Raw genomic sequence first — 21,834 nt, forward strand, 5'->3', positions numbered from 1 at the left:
TGTGACAGGCATGCGCGCCCCCACGCCACACGAGAAGGCGCTAATAGACGCAGCAACGGAGTGTGTAGAGAAATGTAACCTTCCCGGCCTGCTCATAACCGAGACCAAGTTCCTTCAGATAGAAAGTTTGAAGGTAAACTTGCAAGCGTTTTCTTTAAGCGGTATCCAGACTAGTCAATTTTTCGCCAATCTGATTAAATTGCCCGATCGAATCAGGACGTGCGGATGCAAACACCAATTTGGCTCGCCGATAATGACCGATATTACCGATAAAATGAGGTGCGGACGCAAGAATACCAATTTGTGACGCCAGTATTTTTGTTCTCGGGCATTTTTTCAATTTAGAGGGCTCTAATATCACCATAAATCTAAAATTGGTGATTAAATTGGAGATTGGCGCTAATTATTTTCCTGATCAAATCGACCGATTTGATCAGGCCCGTCTGGATACCACTTTCGACCACCGACTTCAAGATTTCTGTTGCCGCTATAACAAGAAATACTAAAAACAGAATAAAATAAATATTTAAGTGGGGCTCCCATACAACAAACGTGATTTTATTGCCGTTTTTGATTGATATTACGGAATGGTACAAAACCCTCCGTGCACAAGTCCTACTTGCACTTGGCCGGTTTTTTTTATTTATGTTCTCCGATCTCTCGAAAGAAGGTAAAAAAAACAATTCACAGTAACACATGTATAAGCCTCAGAAAACATCATTAGATAGTAGAACTGTTGATGAAGATCAGAAAATGATGGCATAACGTTTTGTGAAATGTTATTTTTGTAAAAAGTTTTTTTAACAATGGCATGTTGACAGGAATTGATTCACGCCATGGTGACAGTGGGCGCTCCGCCGGACGCCGAAGCGCTGCAAGCGAACCCTCAGGCCGAAGACGTAACCGTATTCTTCTTGGAGTTATTAGGCCATACACTTATACAGAATAGGTAAGTAACTAGGTCAATAGGGGAATAATATCAAACATATCATATAGTTAGAAATATCATCAAAATGTAAATACTGTGTCAGAATGCCTTATAAGTTTTACTGTGGAATTAGGTCTATTTTTACCCATAATATATTTGTTTTCAAATGCGCCAAGATTACAAAGAACATACACTTATAAGCTATTGTCAAAGACTTTAAGATTACATATAGGTAACTCCATAAAGTCGGACGATGATACCTTTGCCAGGTGGTTTATGACGTCAGACGTGAAAGCCAAAGCGAAACAAAAAGGCGTTGGTTTTAATTCAACAAACAGACATCTTTATTAAAATTTGTGGTCAGGTAATTTGTCCTCTAACAAATTATGCTTTGATTTGAGAAAAAGGTTAAAATTAAATGATGAAAGGAAATTAAATATGTAACGTATATTTCCGTAATTGCAGCTCCGAGTCTTGGGACAGGTATGAAAATTATTTTTCTCAAACTTGCAATGAAATGTTAACATGACTTACTTCAAATTAGGCCCGGAAATACTACTTATCACCTGATAAGGTGCGATGAGTGAAGATGATATGTAAATGAATTTCATACAGCCTTACACACCTAGGCGTGTAAAGCAACCTTCTTTTGTTTATAACAGCAGCTGCGGCCCGCGATACTCTCATACACGTGCCGCGGTCCGGCGGGTTGGTCAACGACACCTTCTCGTAACTCATGAGGCCCTGGTACTTGTGTAGCGCTAAATTACATTTTTAGACACATTTTTCTCGATTTTGGCCACCGTAGCCTACGGATATTTCATTGCAAGTTTGAGAAAAGCACTATACAAATCTCGACGAGAAACGGAGTTACCGGCCGCGTATTCCTATCCGTCTATATCTACTTGCCTGCAACCCCTCGTTTCCCGGCCTCTATAGTAATGTACTGATAATAAAATTCTATGATCTTATTTTTTTATAACGTCACATGTTCAACTGTCATGTCGATTTCATTAAAAACCGTCTACATTTGAATTTTGCTAGATATATAAAATTATAGATTCTTTTATGATTTTGATACTGTCCCATTTCATGATATTCAAAAAGTCATTACATAAATTGTTTACCATATTCTCGCGTAACAAATGACGTAAAATTAAGTCACTTAAGGTCCTTATGGTAGAATATAAGTTCAATTTTTATCTACAGTCCCCTACAGATTTAGTGCATAATTATTTTCCATCGTACTCGTATTTTGACGGAAACTTGCGAACGTGTCTTGCTATTTCAGTCAGTCAAAGATATGTTTACATTTTTGGACCTTACGCCTTTGTAATAAGGCGAAAAATGTAAACATATATTTGACGTTGACTGTTAATTGGACAGGGACCGCGCCCTCGAAGTATGGCCGGAAGCTTCCTCCCACTTCACCTTGGTGCTGGCGTGGGCGGCCACCCGCCCGGCGCCCACGCCGCGCCGCGCGCTCACCGCGCTGCTGCGCACCTGCGCGCGCCTCATGCGCTCCGAGCTGTGCTGCGCCAGCGCGCTCCGCCACCTGCACACGCTGTTCCAGCTGCCGCACACCACCTTCACCACACACGCTACCGTGGTGAGTTAACACTGCACCGCGCTGCTGCGCACCTGCGCGCGCCTCATGCGCTCCGAGCTGTGCTGCGCCAGCGCGCTCCGCCACCTGCACACGCTGTTCCAGCTGCCGCACACCACCTTCACCACACACGCTACCGTGGTGAGTTAACACTGCACCGCGCTGCTGCGCACCTGCGCGCGCCTCATGCGCTCCGAGCTGTGCTGCGCCAGCGCGCTCCGCCACCTGCACACGCTGTTCCAGCTGCCGCACACCACCTTCACCACACACGCTACCGTGGTGAGTTAACACTGCACCGCGCTGCTGCGCACCTGCGCGCGCCTCATGCGCTCCGAGCTGTGCTGCGCCAGCGCGCTCCGCCACCTGCACACGCTGTTCCAGCTGCCGCACACCACCTTCACCACACACGCTACCGTGGTGAGTTAACACTGCACCGCGCTGCTGCGCACCTGCGCGCGCCTCATGCGCTCCGAGCTGTGCTGCGCCAGCGCGCTCCGCCACCTGCACACGCTGTTCCAGCTGCCGCACACCACCTTCACCACACACGCTACCGTGGTGAGTTAACACTGCACCGCGCTGCTGCGCACCTGCGCGCGCCTCATGCGCTCCGAGCTGTGCTGCGCCAGCGCGCTCCGCCACCTGCACACGCTGTTCCAGCTGCCGCACACCACCTTCACCACACACGCTACCGTGGTGAGTTAACACTGCACCGCGCTGCTGCGCACCTGCGCGCGCCTCATGCGCTCCGAGCTGTGCTGCGCCAGCGCGCTCCGCCACCTGCACACGCTGTTCCAGCTGCCGCACACCACCTTCACCACACACGCTACCGTGGTGAGTTAACACTGCACCGCGCTGCTGCGCACCTGCGCGCGCCTCATGCGCTCCGAGCTGTGCTGCGCCAGCGCGCTCCGCCACCTGCACACGCTGTTCCAGCTGCCGCACACCACCTTCACCACACACGCTACCGTGGTGAGTTAACACTGCACCGCGCTGCTGCGCACCTGCGCGCGCCTCATGCGCTCCGAGCTGTGCTGCGCCAGCGCGCTCCGCCACCTGCACACGCTGTTCCAGCTGCCGCACACCACCTTCACCACACACGCTACCGTGGTGAGTTAACACTGCACCGCGCTGCTGCGCACCTGCGCGCGCCTCATGCGCTCCGAGCTGTGCTGCGCCAGCGCGCTCCGCCACCTGCACACGCTGTTCCAGCTGCCGCACACCACCTTCACCACACACGCTACCGTGGTGAGTTAACACTGCACCGCGCTGCTGCGCACCTGCGCGCGCCTCATGCGCTCCGAGCTGTGCTGCGCCAGCGCGCTCCGCCACCTGCACACGCTGTTCCAGCTGCCGCACACCACCTTCACCACACACGCTACCGTGGTGAGTTAACACTGCACCGCGCTGCTGCGCACCTGCGCGCGCCTCATGCGCTCCGAGCTGTGCTGCGCCAGCGCGCTCCGCCACCTGCACACGCTGTTCCAGCTGCCGCACACCACCTTCACCACACACGCTACCGTGGTGAGTTAACACTGCACCGCGCTGCTGCGCACCTGCGCGCGCCTCATGCGCTCCGAGCTGTGCTGCGCCAGCGCGCTCCGCCACCTGCACACGCTGTTCCAGCTGCCGCACACCACCTTCACCACACACGCTACCGTGGTGAGTTAACACTGCACCGCGCTGCTGCGCACCTGCGCGCGCCTCATGCGCTCCGAGCTGTGCTGCGCCAGCGCGCTCCGCCACCTGCACACGCTGTTCCAGCTGCCGCACACCACCTTCACCACACACGCTACCGTGGTGAGTTAACACTGCACCGCGCTGCTGCGCACCTGCGCGCGCCTCATGCGCTCCGAGCTGTGCTGCGCCAGCGCGCTCCGCCACCTGCACACGCTGTTCCAGCTGCCGCACACCACCTTCACCACACACGCTACCGTGGTGAGTTAACACTGCACCGCGCTGCTGCGCACCTGCGCGCGCCTCATGCGCTCCGAGCTGTGCTGCGCCAGCGCGCTCCGCCACCTGCACACGCTGTTCCAGCTGCCGCACACCACCTTCACCACACACGCTACCGTGGTGAGTTAACACTGCACCGCGCTGCTGCGCACCTGCGCGCGCCTCATGCGCTCCGAGCTGTGCTGCGCCAGCGCGCTCCGCCACCTGCACACGCTGTTCCAGCTGCCGCACACCACCTTCACCACACACGCTACCGTGGTGAGTTAACACTGCACCGCGCTGCTGCGCACCTGCGCGCGCCTCATGCGCTCCGAGCTGTGCTGCGCCAGCGCGCTCCGCCACCTGCACACGCTACCGTGGTGAGTTAACACTTCACTATGGTCCTGGCGTGGGCGGCGCTTCATTGTGAACCTTGTCGAAATACAAGATTGATATTGGGCTGTAGCCGCGCGCGTCAGTTGATGTTGGTGGTCGAAAGGTTAATACCAATTCGTTTGGACACCCACCCAATATTTTGCTCTAAAATTACAGATCAGTCAGAGAAACTGGGGCAATACCAGTAATTTTGGTATTGGGACATAAAACAAGTTTTATTTGTAAAAATCTTAGCAATCAGGAATCATTCGTATTTTTTCTCGAGGGACTACACTTGACTAGAGTCTGTGCGGAAATGTATGGGATCCAATACATTCTACAACTCTTCTCTATCCGCACAGATTCTACAGTATGGGGTTCTTCAAAAAGGGAGTGTACACATTTTTAAAGGGTCGGGAAAGCACATGTAATATATCTAGAGTTGCTGGCGTCCATAGGCTACGGTAAGCCTGCCTGAAGCAGTCATGCTTACCATCAGGCGGTCCGTATGCTTGTTTACCACCGACGAGGTACTTAAAAAAACATTATTTGCAGATATCGTGCGGCCTCTACGAGTTGGTGAAAACGTCCGCCCAAAACGTCCACACCGCAGAGGAATGGGAGATTGTGTTCTCACTCCTCTGTGCCGCCGGTGCTGGCGCCTGGCCCGCGCACATAGCCCCCTCTGCCAACAACACTGGTAAATATCATACGTCAATACATGACAGACAACCTTACAGTATACTTTTCAATTGTCAAGCATTACCCTACTTTGGTTAATGTGCTACCCACACATCGGCAAATATTTTATCTGTTAAACCTAGAGCTACAATATTCAATACTAATTTAATCGTATTGAATCATCTGCCGTTTCGAATACTTTTTCCAAAAGCCTCTATCGTGAGCAGCAGGTTAATTTACAAAATGGACAGCTATTTGACCATAATATAACTATGTCAATATTTGTAGGAAGCATCATCTCATTCCGTTGCATACACGCCGTGAAATCTCAGACATAGTTTACATTCTCAATATTATAAACGGAAATATTGATTGCCCTGAGTTGTTGGCTGAGCTCTCTTTCAGTATTCCATCCAAATCTACAAGAAATTTTCGACCCCTTGCTGTTCCAAATGCTTCGCGTAACTACAGACAGAACAGTTTTTTGATACGTGCTAGTAAATGTCTAAATAAACTCACGAAGGAGCAGGACATCGATATTTTCAACAGCAACATCCAAACTGTGCGGCGTATCCTGACAGAGGAGTTCTTTAAATGAGCATGGCTTAGTGGAATGTGAAATTTCATTGTGCTGTGTTTTTTCTTTTTTTCTTTATTTCTTTTGAATCTTCATTAGTAATGCGAATTCAAAATTCAAAATTAGTTACTCTGCCTTTGGCGTTGAAATGAATGTATAGTGCAATAGTGCTAACCACCAATTGTTTTTGTTAATCTGTATTTATTTTGAATCTTCTTTAGTAATACGAATTCAAAATTTGCTACTCTGCCTTTGGCGTTGAAATGAATGTGTAGTGCAATAGTGCTAACCACCAATTGTTTTTGTTAATCTGTATTTACTGGTGAGAACCTGTAATTGGCTTTTTGTATCACATTTATAAAACCTATTAATATGTTAACAGCTGTTGGATCTCCGAATAGTAATAAATAAATAATTTTCATGTGCATTTTCGCAAGAATGGTTTTATGACTACAAAAACAATTTAATTTACGTATATTATATACGCGCTATATAGTTAATTTTTTTTTTTCATTAGAAAAAAGGTAAACAATCTTAACGTGTATTTTTATTGAAAAACCCTTTTGAAAAATAAGTCACGGCAAAAATGTAACAATTATGAATCATATACGATAATGTGCATTCTTTTGCTTTCATAAGTAATAGTTAAGTTTTTCAATTAAAAGACACGTCAAGAGTCTATCGCGTAGTCTTTTTTTAATGCTAAACGAACTATAGCCCATACCCTCGTGCTTGAGAGGAGGCCTGTGCCCAGTAGTGGGACGTATATAGGCTAAATTATTTATTATTGTATTTATGATCATCATCATCATATCAGCCAGAGGACGTCCACTGCTGGACATAGGCCTCCCCCAAAGAGTGCCACAATGACCGGTCCTGCGCCACCCGCATCCAGCGGACTCCCGCGACCTTAACCAGGTCGTCAGTCCACCTTGTGGGGGGTCTACCTCTCATTGTATTTGTGTTGTTGTATTGTTGTAAACTAACATAATTTATTTTGTAGCTTCGAGTCGATCTGAAGGTTCAGAGGAAGAGGGAGAGAGACGGCCTACGTCGGCCTCGTCTGATAGCGAATTGTCTCAATCTCCACGCGCTCACGGATGGATATTGGTGAATAATTTCGTCTATTTATAAACTTTTTAATTAGGTCTAAGAAGTCTTACATATTTCTTCAAACAACGGCCTGAAAAATTAAATTTAGAATTGACTGTCTTTGCTAATCTCTTGTTATTCTGTCCTATCAACCAGAGAACAACTGTTTGTAGAGTGTGTTAGAAAACTATGTACCATATTCTCCTATCATGCTTGATAGATGACCCATTATGGAAAGGGCTTATAGCAACCGCAAAATACATTTTTTGGATAGCATAAATGCTACGAAACCAGAGGGCGTACCGCGAAACACGTTCGACGTGTTGCCTCCCTGCCACACGTACGAATTTACAAGTGCGACACGTCAGAGAGGCAACACGTCGAACGTGGTTCGCGGTAGGGCTTAAAGAGTTAGCCAGGGGGACGTAACCATGGCAACGCGAAACACTGATATACCCTTTTTTGACAGGTGAAAAACGAAGCAACAACTCCTGAGTCAGACTTCGACACAGACCAACTAACGTTCCTACCGTACAAACGTGCAGCTCTAGCGCGCTGTTGCGAGGCGCTGGCGCTCGTGGTGCGCGACGTCGCGCATGTGACACCCCACAACTGCCGCGCCGCCGTGCGCGCTGTAAGGATATTCGCGCACGCTACATTAACTAGAGGTAGGTTAATACTGTCATACGATGTGTCATAGCATTGGTAAAGGGTATGTGACGCAGGTGTAGCGACATATTTATGAGTATTAGAACACACAACTGCTACCACATAAGCGCGCAGCATTGGCGCGGTGTTGCGAGCTCGCGCTCGTGGCGACGTGGCGCATGTGACACCCGACAACTGCCGTGCTGCCGTGCGCGCTGTAAGGATATTCGCGCACGTCACTTTAACTAGAGGTAAATGTGGCACATATGAATGGCGCATCTTGGGTTCCACCAAAGGGTTTTCGGATTGACGCCATGACAGTGGGGAGACACTCCTGACTTCGGGCAAACTCGGCTCCGTTTGGCTCAGCATTGCTCCCAGCAATTATTAAGGTTGGCACCACTTGACGTACTTTTGCATGCACGACCACGGATAAGATAATAACTTGAACTTAAACTGTTACCCATCCCCATCAAAAAATGTACCCAGTTATACTTCTTGTACCTACACAGTTTTCACAATTTATGTTTATTATGTTTTATTACACAAAATTATGTTTATGTTATAGTGCCATAAGTTAGAAAGGGGTAGCACGATTCGACCCTGAATCGCTGTCAAACTTCGGTTTTGTAGGAAGTGTCCTTTCTGTACAGTAGTATAGGTACGTTAACAGTTTGAACCCACGACCTCCGGATTGAAAGTCGCACGCTCTTGCCGCTAGGCCACCAGCGCTTGTAACACGATTGAAACTTCAGAATATAATTAAATCAAAAATTGCATTTTTGTTATTAGCTAAAAAGCAGAAGGCCCGCGAAGGCCGAAAGCGGCCGAGCTCCGCGCGGCGAGCGAGCTACGAGGGCAGCAGCGAGGACGAGGACGACACGCAGGACCAATACCACATGGTCAGTCTGCAGGTATGCAGTATTCGCTTTACGGCGTCCGCTATATATATTATAGCTGGCGCCGGTGCCATTGGCTAACAAATATGACAAATTTTCATTTATGATATCAATCGATCAGGTTTGTTTTTAGGATGAAATATCTATATGGGACCCATTGCATTAAAGCAATACAAAAGTCAGAAATGATAGTCAAAGTCCAACAGTCGTACTTCACTCGCGAAACGCTCCTAACAAAACGATAAGTGAACGTGACGTCAAGGTCACTGAGAGTCCATCTTGAAGTATGGACCAAACAAGGAGCGTTTTTATCGGTGAAATATTGCGTTTATGTATATTTATACAGTTGCTGTACAATCTTATGTAAGTAAATAAAATGTAAGGAATCGAGTGGTATCCTTACTTATTTCCTTTTTGGAAGTTAAAAAAAACTTAAATTTTTAAACTTTCCGGTCCTGTATTACACAGATACTCACATAGACTCATTATCATCGTCCTCCTAGCGCTTGTCCCGTACTGTGACGGAGTCCGCTTTCCTACTTTTCTTCTTCTACTTCACTCTATCATGGACATCGGTTTCCGCTAACCCACAGAAGTTTAAATCTTTGGCGATGACATTGCGCCACCGCTGCCTTGGTCGACATAGACTACCAGATGTATATAAGATTGCCAGCAAAAAAATACTTCTAAGCGACGAGGAATAATCCCCCATATGGTAACCTCTTTTCTATAATTAGCAACTTTTACCACGATTGTTGTTTTTTTATCCTTATACTGAAGTAGTATTTGTGGCTAATTGTATATGCAATATGCTGTATATTAATCTGTGTTATTTCAGCTCCTAGACTTAATGCACACCCTACACAGCCGGACAGCGCAAATATTCAAGTGGTGGCGAGACGAGGCCGACCAGGAGCAAGGTATCTTGTTAATTTAAACCTATATTTATGAACATATAGTCTATATTCGAAAATTTTGGCAAACACAAAAAGGGGTAAATGAATAAATAAATACGAAAGCATAGCGTAATATAATAAATAGCGGCGCTACTTGCAATTATAAAGAGACTTGAAACGTTGAAAAACCAATTTCTCAAATAACATGTTAACTTTATTAATATATTAATTACATATTTGCCCATTATGTTCGGTCTGTAGCCAAGACGCGCCTTTGAAAGTTTTTTTTTTTCTATTAGGTGCTGAAGAATACGACCTATGGGAAGTCGCATGGAAGCCTCTGCTACAAGGCATCGCCGAATTTTGTACAGACAGAAGGAAACAAGTAAGTTTTTTTTAATGTTTAAGATGTTTATTTTTCAAAAGATGACAAAAATAATCACTTACTGAAAAATACATGTTTAAACTTAACATAATACGCAGGAAAAAAGGAATAGTGATGTTATTCATTGGAAATTATTTAGATAAAAATGCTTTCTAAATTAAAATGTTGTAAACCAGACAGAAAAACGATTTAGAAGTAAGTATTAAATTTAGAATTGTAATTTGAGTATCTTTGCGGATCGATATTTGAGGGAAAGTGAGAGTTTTTAAACTCCTTGCTGATAGCTTTTTCTTCATTGGTACTTTTGAAAGTTACAAGACATAGTCGTTATGGCCATCTTTTAGGACTTTTAGGCGGTTGTGAACTGGAGTAACTTAAGTAACAGTATCCGCCGCTGGATGGCGTGGTTGTAGTTTTTCGCTAAACATATATTTCAAACTAACGGATTTTATATTGTTTTACTACATTGAACCGAATAGCAAAAAAATATTGATCTACAGCCTGGCAAAAAACAGTAGAAATTAAAAAGTGGCAACACATGTCGACACTACATGTCGTCCCGTTCTCTTATATATGATTAATTTGAAAGGGACGACATTACAGTGTTGCCACTTTTTAATTTCTACTGTTTTTTGCCATGCCGTATCCGTCTCTATGAACATTTGGACAACGAAGTCTGAAATAAAGAAAATATATTTATTTATTTGAAAAATAAAACCTTTAGGGTAGTCGTCTACTTTATGTGTAATTGTTTTTATTTTAATATTTTTTCTTTTAAACCATGTTTATTCCAGGTGGCTAATAGCGCTATAGCGTACCTCCAGCGAGCGCTGCTGGCGCCCGGCCTGCACGCGCTCGGCGGAGCGCGCTGGGAGGCGTGCTTCGCCAGAGTTCTCTTCCCGCTGCTGGACGCCGTGGCCGCGCCGCACGCCAGCCGCGCGAACACTATACTCTGCAAGGTATGTTTCAAAGGTTTGCTAAATATCACGCTAGATGGCGCTGTACGGAGAACGGCTATTTCTACATTGCGCTACTTTTATTGATGGACGGACGGTTTGTGTCTGTTTGGTAGCTTCACTTGTGAAGAGTGCCCTTTATGAAGGTATTAGGAATACATACAAATAACAGTAACACCATAGAGAAATATAGTAAGACATGAGTGCTCACTCCATACATCAGTTTTGGTACCAAAAAGACTAATATTTTCATAGTCGACGAGTCATCATCGAGTAGCGGAATTATCAGCACTGCTAAGTAGCAGTAGTAGTACTGTCAAGTGACAATAGATGTAGCACCGACCGGAAAGTCTTATGTTGTTGAGCGTTAGGTACACACATACAGGTACAGCATCCGTGGTGGCAAAGACATATGTAACTTCGTATAAGATGAATAAAGTCTAAGGAAAAAACGTGCCTCGGAAATCAAGAAAAAGTCATTCTCGAATAGATGCCGCACACACCTTTAGCCTATCCTCGGCTAGATGGCGTGACGACACCGTTTCATATTTAACAATTTTAACACATAGATATCAGTGAATGAACATGGGTCAAAATGATATAAAATAATAAAATCATTTATCCATATATACACATTTTTTTGTTAATTTTATACGTTTTCATTTTGAGTTTTAGTCGTGTGTCGATAGATGGCAGTAAATTTACTGTGACTACAAAATTTACTATAACAGGACCCCTCTATACTATCTATTCTCTTTGGTGGTGGGAAGCTTCCTTCGCCAAGTGTAACCTCTACTGGAGCACCCGCGCAATGCCTCGTCAACACTACTGTACAAAATATAGTGCAATTCATAGGATATAAAAACCGGTCAAGTGCGAGTCGGACTCGCGTTCCAAGAGTTCCGTACATAAGTCCGACTCACGCTTGACTGCACATTTCTAATAGGTTTTCCTGTCATCTATAGGTAAAGTGCTATTTTGTGTATTTCTTTCAAAATTTTAGACCCAGTAGTTTCAGAGATAAAGGGGGGGAATGGTCGGACAGGCAGACAGACGTACGAGTGATCTATAAAGGTTCCGTTTTTTCCTTTTGAGGTACGGAACCCTAAAAATATTTGTACAGAAATAATGAAAAAAATTAAATAAGGTATCTTTTGATTTTAACCTATTTTTGATATTTTAGGTGTTCCTGCACCACCTCTCCGCTTTATCACCACGACCAACGTTCGGCGCGCTCTGGCTCCGCATAGTGTCCGTCCAGCGGACCCTAATATCGACCCCCTTGGACCCCCTCACCGAAGCGGCGCTCGAGTCCCTCAAGAACATGATACTGGTCATGCACTCAGTGCGGGTGAGACAGATAGTGCAGTTGTCCCACTCTAGCATAGTCTCCGTCCAGCGGACCCTAATATCGACCCCCTTGGACCCTCTCACCGAAGCGGCGCTCGAGTCCCTTAAGAACATGATACTGGTCATGCACTCAGTGCGGGTGAGACAGATAGTGCAGTTGTCCCGCTCTAGCATAGTGTCCGTACAGCGGACCCTAATATCGACCCCCTTGGACCCCCTCACCGAAGCGGCGCTCGAGTCCCTCAAGAACATGATACTGGTCATGCACTCAGTGCGGGTGAGACAGATAGTGCAGTTGTCCCACTCTAGCATAGTCTCCGTACAGCGAGCGCTTTCAGTGTACAATTCTCTCTTTCTGAATTAACTTTGCTAAATTAAGGTAGGTATTCAACGTGTCCAATTCCTTGGTCCAAAGTGCATTGCGTCTCACTCTCTCACTAAGCAAAATGTGAGACGCAAATACACAATGGACAAAGTTATTGGACAGGTGGAATACCACCCTAAGAAACAGAGGGCCTACCGTGATAATTAAAATTTAAAATATCTTTATCAGACTCTCTCGCTTATTTGAAAGTGAGATGCAAATAACAGAATGAACGAACGTAGTATTCAAAACTTGTATTTTCAAATATACCTTCCAGACTATATTTCTGAACTGGACCTATACTCTGTATCTTAGGTATTTAAATAAAAGTAAACAAAATTTACCCCCAAACCCAAATGGCTCCTTAAGCCAGTTGAGGGTAGATGAAAACATTACACGATCAAATAATGTAGGTAAAAGTCTGGTCGTTGACTGATCCAGGCGGTTTTGTAACTGGTCGGTTAACCAATAAATGTTATAACTACCCGAAAATTTAGAAATTGTTTGTTTACTTTTATTTAAATACCTAAAGATACAGACTATAGAAATATTTAGCATTAAAATTGATTTTCATTTGCACAGATATTCAGTAACGCGGACGGCTACAACGACCTGTGGTACGTCACGTGGGAGAAGATTGGAGAATTCCTGCCTAACCTGAAAGAGGAGCTTTTCCCGGAAGGTAAATAATAAATATCACAAAAATATTTGAGAGGCAGTGGTGGCAGAGTGGATATGACGTCCGACTTTCAATCCGGAGGTTGCGGGTTCAATTCAAATCCTGGCTTGTACCAATGAGTTTTTCAGAATTTATGCACGAAATATCATTTGTTATTTAAGCTTTTCGGTGAAGGAAAACATCGTGAGGAAACCTGCATACATCTGCGAAGAAAATCAAAGGTATTGTGAAGTCCGCAAACCGCATTGCGCTAGCGTGGGGACTATAGCCCAAGCCCTCTCGCTCATGGGAGAAGGCCTGTGCCCAGCAGTGGGACGTATATAGGCTGAATTATAAATTTTTTATGTGTTTATCACAATTATCACTTTAAAATCCGACGCCATTAATTAAAAGTTTGCCTGAAATGGTTTAATAATGCTTTCATCAAACATTTGTGCCGTTGGCGCATTCTATACTATGAATGCTATGATGTACGAATAGTAAACCGTCAACCTTGGCACATATTAAGTACACAACGATGCATTTTCTTTTGGCTTGTTGCTTGTAAGTGGCCCCGAGCCGCTAATCCTTTGTTAAGTAAAACCGCACGTGCCTATTCCTGTAAAAAAAGGGTGGGTGATCTACGGTGACTGACTGCTGGCGAATCGAACCAGTCTAAAATGTGTCATCGAGATGCGTAACAAAGGCGCGTTATCGGAGAGCGCACCTACACTGGTTTTTTTAGCGGTGGACTAGCGCGCGCTCACAGAATTAGAATAATTAAGACCCTTTTTTGCAGGTAAGTAGCACGTGCGGTTTTACTTAACAATAGACAAAGGATTAGCAGTTCGGGGCCTGCTACGAATCTACAGACTATACCTGGCGTGATTCTTCTCACTTGATGGTCTCATCGGAACTTGCTGAGATGAGGTCGTTTCGTGGCACCCTCTACTTTGTACGTTTTTCGTTTATGTATCTTATTTCGTTTGTTTCTGTCTTAACAAATAAAATAAAAACCTGGCACACGGGAAATGCGGTGTTGTATGGAAGCTTTCAGCCCTATTTACATTTTTATTAGTAGATTTACTTCCTGCAAATCTATTCCCAGTCAACTATAACTTGGATCTCTTTAAATCGAGAGTGAATAGACATCTTTTAGGTAAGCATGTTCCATCCTAGACTGCATCGGCACTTACCATCAGGTGAGATTGTGGTCAATTGTTTACCTTTTTCCAATAAAAAAAAAAAAAAAAAAAAGTGTACCTGCCCATAATTTCCAGAAAAATAGTTACTATGTAATGCTTACCCTGGGGAAATGCTGCCAGCGTCCTCGGCACCATGCCAAAGGGGCCCAATTTCTTAGATGTATTTTAATTTTATTTAGTAGTAGTTTTTAGTTTTATTTTATAGATAAGTTAGTTTATTTTTCTTTTTAATGTATCTACCTGAAACTGAAAATAAACTCATGCACAGCCAAAAAACAACGGGTTGCACTCCGGGAGTGCCGGCAGAAGTGAAAACTCAATGACATTGTAACAGTTTTTCGATCAGGTCACGTGTCCGTCTTACCTCTTACGAATCTTACGGTCACGTGACCTGTCGCGAGTGTAACATTTTTTCCCCATCACAAAAAATGGACAGCGCCGCTAAAGAAGTTTTCACTTCAAAAATACTAACCCTTCATGTTTTACTTTCAGCAAAAGACACCAAACCTACACAACTACCTCCCGCCCCTCCCATCCCCCAAACCCCACTCCAAACCCCCTCCCCGACCCAATCGCCGACGCTCCAGTCTTCGTCGCCCACCTTCCAGTCTTCGGCGTTGAACGGAGCCCCACAACTGGTCGCGCCGGTGCCGGTAATGCCAGTTAGTGGCATGGTACCTATAAGGAACCCGCTGTATGATCAGACTGGTCTCAGCGCTTCGGTGTTACTACAGCCTTTGAATGAGGTAAGTTTAATTTGAAACTCAATAACAAACCCTAGAAACCTAGTTCTATAGTGCCAGCCTTTAAAAATGAAGAACTGTGAATGAAGTAGACGAGTGAAGGCAGGGGTGCGAAACTCCTCCCTTCGGGCAAACTCGGCTCCGTTCGGCTCAGCATTGCTGCGAGCAATTATTAGGGTTGACACAACTTGACGTCCCTTTGCGTGCACGACCACAGATAATGGCTTGAATTTTGACAACCCTAAATAGCCGAAAGGGATAGTGCCATATATTAGAAAGGGACAGCATGATTCGACCGTGAATCGCTGTCAAACTTCGGTTTTGTAGGAAGTTTCCTTTCTGTACGGTAGTACTATTATTTATTCTGTGGTGAAGGGATACTGTAATACAAGGAAAACCCAGCACTCCAAACCCCACATATCGACGTAAACGTTCCAGTTTTCGTCACCTTTGGTCACCACAACTGCCTGCGCTGGTAATACCAATTAGGTGTATGGTACCAATAAGAAACCCGTATTATCGCGTCATTTTTGCTTAGTATCGGTTAAAAATATGTTCTACGTAGACCACTAAACGAATTATTGTCACCTTATTTATTACTAGCTGTGCCCGCGGCTCCGCCCGCGTGGAATTCAGTCTGTGTCAGTAAGCGGCTAATTTCTAATCCTAATTTCTCTCCCTCTCCCCTGGAGGCGGAACTTGAAGTAAAGTTGACAGATGGATATGCTAGAGGACTGTAGTCCAGATAAAATATTTTACAATTAGGTACCACTAAATAAAACTACACTCCAAAGTCAATAGTTTTTTCGCCCTTATTCAAATTTTACACGTGACTTAAACGACAGAGTAGTAGGTGTATATCGGACGATACAGTACCTAAGCCGTAAAGGGGCCCACTGATTAACAGTCCGCCGGACGGTATCGGCCTGTCAGTTGTTCGGAACTGTCAAAATTTTGTTCTAACTGACAGGCCGATACCGTCCGGCGGACTGTTAATCAGTGGGCCCCTTAAGGTATACGCGCGCGAGCGAAAGCGAAGCGGCCTGCCTGGCTTAGACCGCCACTCACCGTGGTCTTCTTCAGACTCCTGAGGAAGACCACGCGCCCCTTGTAACCTCAATGCGTTGCGAGACTTTCGGGAATGATTCGATTTTTTTCGGGAATGCATTGCGTATAAAATGCGAGTCCCAAATCGTTTGACTCCGCAAACGACCAGCGCCGGATTAAGATATTTTGATGCCCTAAGCATTTCTAGACCATGGGGGGTCATCAAGATTACATTGAATTTTTTTGGTTAATTGAGTGACGTTCATTGCCGCATTACAGCTGAAAATGGAAATTAATCACATCATTTTATCACGACAATTGACAGTGCCGCAGCAGTAACGTTGCAACAGAGTAATGCTGCTGCTGTCGCCATATCTTAGAAAGTAATAGAATGCTATTGAAAACGCGAGCGAAGCGAGCGCGAAAATTTTTCGATATAAAAACGCAATTCTATAGACAGTTGTACATTTTTACTTTTAGTTTGGAAATCAGTCACATAATTTTATCACGAAAATTGACAGTGCTGCAGCAGTAACGTTGCAACAGAGTAATACTGCTGCAGCCGCCATAGCTTAGAAATATATTGAAAACGCGAGCGAAGCGAGCGCGAAATTTTTTCGATATAAATAGGCAATTTGATAGACAGTTGTACATTTTTACTTTTAGTATGGAAATGAGTGACATCATTTTATCACGAAAATTGACAGTGCTGCAGCAGTAATGTTGCAACAGAGTAATGCTGCTGCAGTCGCCATATCTTAGAAGGTTATTGAAAACGCGAGCGAAGCGAGCGCGAAAATTTTTCGATATAAAAACGCAATTTGATAGACAGTTGTACATTTTTACTTTTAGTATGGAAATCAGTCTCATCATTTGATCAGGAAAATTGACAGTGCTACAGCAGTAACGTTGCAACAGAGTAATGCTGCTGCTGTCGCCATATCTTAGAAAGTAATAGAAAAAGGCGAGCGAAGCGAGCGCGAAAATTTTTCGATATAAAAACGGAATTTGATAGACAGTTAGACAGTTGTACATTTTTACTTTTAGTATGGAAGTCAGTCACATCATTTTATCACGAAAATTGACAGTGCTGCAGCAGCAACGTTGCAACAGAGTAATGCTGCTGCAGTCGCCATATCTTAGAAAGTTATTGAAAACGCGAGCGAAGCGAGCGCGAAAATTTTTCGATATATGTATTATTAATTTATTAAATCAACATAATTATTCAATTATTTTTGTTGATATCCGTGTCATCTAAACTTAGAGTTAATTTGGCAAAATCTTTCCTCGGTGGCTTATTCATGTCACAACGTATTAAATTCAGCGCCATCTGTTAGTTTACCAGGGTACTCAATAGTGGTAGCACATATTTGAAAAAAGTTTGCCCCTCCTTCCTAAGTAGCGCCATAAGATTCAGGGGCAAACTTAAGTCAATCGAGTGTTGTGGCTACCCCCCCTTTTAGGGGTTGAATTTTTATAGCCTATAACCTGGCCGGGGATTTTCTCGACAGATTAGTAAAGTTTTCATCAAAATCCGTTCAGCCGTTTTCACGTGATGCGCGTTCAAATAAACAGACAAACAGATAAACAGACAAACAGACAAAAATTCTAAAAACTTTTGGAACGTGTTCTGTTATCGATTCTAAGTATCCCCAGCCAACTTTTTTTCAAATATCTTCCATGTACAGACTTTCGACCGTCTTCAGCTTTATTATATGTATAGATAAAGCACTCAGTAGCATTGTCGTTACTTAGGGTCAGTTGCACCAAACCGTCTGTCACCGTAAGCGTTCGCTAAATTTTATTGTATGGGAAATTACATACTTCACTGATGTTTGACGTTAATCAGTCAGTTGAATGTTGTTGGTGCAACTGGGCCTTAGGGTGGTATTCCACCTGTCCAATTTCTGTGTCCAACGTCTCACTCTCTCATTAAGCAAAATGTGAGACACAAATACCCATTGGACTAAGATATTGGACAGATGGAATAGTCCACCATCCTTTAGCTTGTAGATCTTGTAATACATACTTTTTTTTAATAACGTTACTTCTTTTCCAGATGGTCTCCACACCAATAGGAATATCCCTTCAGTCACAAATACCAACGCTCTACCGCGCCCCCGAGCAAGTACCACAACCGCAAGCGGTACCACAGCAGGTACCAGTTCAACAAGTACCACAACCGGTACCACAGCAGGTACCAGTTCAACAAGTACCACAACCGGTACCACAGCAGGTACCAGTTCAACAAGTACCACAACCGGTACCACAGCAGGTACCAGTTCAGCAAGTACTCCATTCGGTACCACTAACGCAAGTTTTATCACACCCGATACCACCGGTACCACTTCAACCTGTTCAACCACAAGTACCACCCCAACCGGTACCAGTACCGTCCAATCCGGTACCACCCCAACAAGTACCATCTCAAGTACAAACTCCAAATGACCCAAAGCCATCAATAATCGACTTAAACTACGACATAATCGAAGTAACCAAATTAAAACAAAGCGAACTATTCGCCGAATACATGACCAACCCTTACAACGACACCACAATATCCCCTAAAGAAGCAACCCTATACGACCCTGAGGACCCAAAACCGCTTTTAGATAAAAAATCTCTAAGCGCAAACGCGACCCCTATGCATGTAAAAAATCAAACTCAATTTGGCTCAACAGACAATGTGACACAGAGCTTCAATTTCACGAGTTACTTTGGTTCTGTGAACGAGTTGGTAACGCCGGGGTCCGAGGTTTTTGACAGTTTGACTGGAGACGGATAGCTCGAGGACATTGGGACTTGGTTGTAAGCTCAGAGCTCAGTTTATGCCATTTTCGATTTAGTACGTTGGGTTTAGAGTCTAATTTTGTTTGGCGATTTAAATTGTGTTTTGGCTAGTCTGTATTACAATTTGTTTTGTGCAATAACTTTTTGGAAATGTGTTAAACTTAATACGAGATAGCAACTTGACAAGAATGTGTAAATTATCTATTTATTATTGATTTGTATTCATGTTTGGAACCTAGATTAACAATGCACTAAAGTCATAATTAAAAATGACTTAAAAACATGTTTTTTAAATAATAATGAATAAATACGAGAGCTCTGTGATTAGTTAATGACACTATAACTCGAAGCATAACTTTTGTAAACCGTATTCATGATGTAAAAAAAATGGAATCCGAATTTTGCTATTTAGGTAATAAAGTTTAGTTTTGGTTGTGGTTATTTGTTTATGTAAAATATTATTTTATATTAATATGGATAAGGCTGCTGCTGTGGTTTAATTTTCGACCTTACCTAACGGTAATAAAGTATATATAACTATTTGTTGATAAGTTTGCAAAAGTTATGCTTCTTAGCAATCTAATCGTTATTAGAATAGTTGGGTACTTGTGACTCCGGCCTAGCATAAATATGTATTTACATTTCTTTATAATATTTACATTCCAAGTATTGTTTTTATTTTGTTTTATTATTTATTTAAAGCCATCAGTACTAGAAATATACCTAAAACGATAGCCGTAACGTCATTGTATAGTCAAATGTTTTTGTAGAGAGAAATAAATTATAACAACTTAAGCTGTTTTAAAGTTCATTTCCATACTTGGGCTGATATTTATTTTTTTGTAGTATTTTTTCATCACTTATATTTCTAATTTGGTTATTTTGAAGAGCTCATTTTGGGTGGAATAGATCCGAAATCCCAAGATGGACAAAAAAATGTACCTGTGTAATTTTCTGTTGTGTTACTAAAATGCCATACGTTTTGGGTAACATTGCGCTGATAGGTATTGTACAGAATAGGCAACCTCTATATATCCACCAAATAGGGAATATTACGCAAAACCTCTGCGTAGAGGACGCTACTAACGCAAACTGTCAAGAAACCGCCTTGATGTCATATTATTATTTATTTTTAACAAATAATCTGTGAAAACTGGTTCAAAAATGTCTATGGTTTACGGTTTGTGCTAGTGCTGCCTCTGGCGGCAGGACATTGCAGTATTACTCCCTATTGTGTTGAATTCTGACGAAAAATAAATGCAACAAAATAAAAATTGTCCCAATCGACGGCAGATAGCAGTCGCATGTAGTATAGAGAATATAGCTTGCGCTACGACAACGAGAGGCTTCGTGTCTCTCTATCACTCTTCCATATTAGTGCGACAGTGACAGTTGCATGTTCGGTACGGAGCGTAAACGATTGGCATGTTGGCTACGCACCCTGAGATACAGAATTCGCATATGTTACCAATACTATGTTATGAAGTTATTTCATTTTTTCCATACAAACCAGTAACATCAGCTTACAGCGACATCTGCCGTCGAACGTGGAACTGCACCTTTATGTAAAATTAACATCAAACAGCTGAAGGGACGCTCTTATTGAAAACAAAGCAATTTGAACCTTCTGTACATTAGATACATTTCATATTTAAGTGGCATTGGCAGCGCCACACCGCACCGTGTGCTCGATACCATTGTAATATGGAATGTAACTACTTTACAGAAGGTTCAAATTCCTTTAGTTCTAATAAAATGCGCCCTTTTATTTGATGTAAAAAGTAGTCAAAGAATTTAATTTCCCATTTCGTACCTTGTCACAGTGACAATCAATATGGACGCTAGGGACCTCATACCATTGTCACTGCGACAAGGTATCAAATGGTACTGAATTAAATTCCTTCACCGTATAGTTGATTGGATAGCTCAGCTCAGGCTCACTTAATAACTATTAGTAAACTTCTATAGGATTTATAGTATTAATGTTTCACAGACTTCAGTACCAGGGTCTTTTTAGTATGTAAATTGTAATTAATCGTTTCGTTTTGTATAGAGAGCTATATATACCTGTCGATGTAATATATGTTTAACAATTTATTAATAAAAGTGTTTAACAATTTTATTTAGTTGTTGCATTTTGATATCCTATTGAATCATTCTATTGATTGTGTAATGTCAAAGACAATTTCGTGCTTGGAATTTAAAAGCTAAAAGAGATGGCGCTGTACGGCATTCAAATTATAAGGTAACTTTGACTGTCAAAAGTTGACGTGCTGTACAGCGCCATCTGTTTCAATTTCAAACTATAGTTCGTTTTTTTAGCATTAGAAATAAGGTAAACAATCTTGATGTGTCTTTTAAATAAACAACACATTTTAAAAATAAGTTACGGCAAATATGTAACAATTGTGAATCTAATACGATCATTTATATTCTTCTGCTTTCATAAGTTATAGTTACTGATTTTTAAAAAGCGTTTTTAAATTAAAAGACATGTCAAGATCGCTTACCTTCTTTCAAGTTCTTTCTAATGCTAAAAAAAACGAACTTTAGGGGTGGCAAGTATTTTTCTTAGACTACCTCTCCATAACAATTAATCATTCTTTGGACCTTATGCCTTTTGAAATAAGGTCCACCGATGTACAGTTAGGTGTGATGCATGTACTATACTTATGAGGATACTTGCCCAAAGAAATAACTAT

At 43.1% G+C, this 21,834-nt stretch overlaps 1 protein-coding gene across 1 annotated transcript in view; it reads left to right on the forward strand.

The window, feature by feature from the left end:
- LOC134797448 (Golgi-specific brefeldin A-resistance guanine nucleotide exchange factor 1) overlaps window positions 1-21,254 on the forward strand; it is a 60,795-nt gene extending 39,541 nt beyond the window's left edge. The window contains exons 18-32 of the mRNA XM_063769689.1: window positions 9-133; window positions 822-949; window positions 2,315-2,537; window positions 5,397-5,541; window positions 7,103-7,209; window positions 7,661-7,859; window positions 8,632-8,753; window positions 9,577-9,658; window positions 9,934-10,019; window positions 10,814-10,978; window positions 12,159-12,602; window positions 13,272-13,371; window positions 15,045-15,298; window positions 18,402-18,527; window positions 18,579-21,254. Coding sequence (XP_063625759.1) covers window positions 9-133; window positions 822-949; window positions 2,315-2,537; window positions 5,397-5,541; window positions 7,103-7,209; window positions 7,661-7,859; window positions 8,632-8,753; window positions 9,577-9,658; window positions 9,934-10,019; window positions 10,814-10,978; window positions 12,159-12,602; window positions 13,272-13,371; window positions 15,045-15,298; window positions 18,402-18,527; window positions 18,579-19,127 — 2,855 coding nt within the window. The 3' untranslated portion in view covers window positions 19,128-21,254. The remainder of the gene's footprint in view (window positions 1-8; window positions 134-821; window positions 950-2,314; window positions 2,538-5,396; window positions 5,542-7,102; window positions 7,210-7,660; window positions 7,860-8,631; window positions 8,754-9,576; window positions 9,659-9,933; window positions 10,020-10,813; window positions 10,979-12,158; window positions 12,603-13,271; window positions 13,372-15,044; window positions 15,299-18,401; window positions 18,528-18,578) is intronic.
- Window positions 21,255-21,834: the final 580 nt, after the last annotated feature.

The sequence above is a fragment of the Cydia splendana genome, chromosome 15 (genome assembly GCF_910591565.1).
Source record: "Cydia splendana chromosome 15, ilCydSple1.2, whole genome shotgun sequence".
Taxonomy (NCBI): Eukaryota; Metazoa; Arthropoda; class Insecta; order Lepidoptera; family Tortricidae; genus Cydia; species Cydia splendana.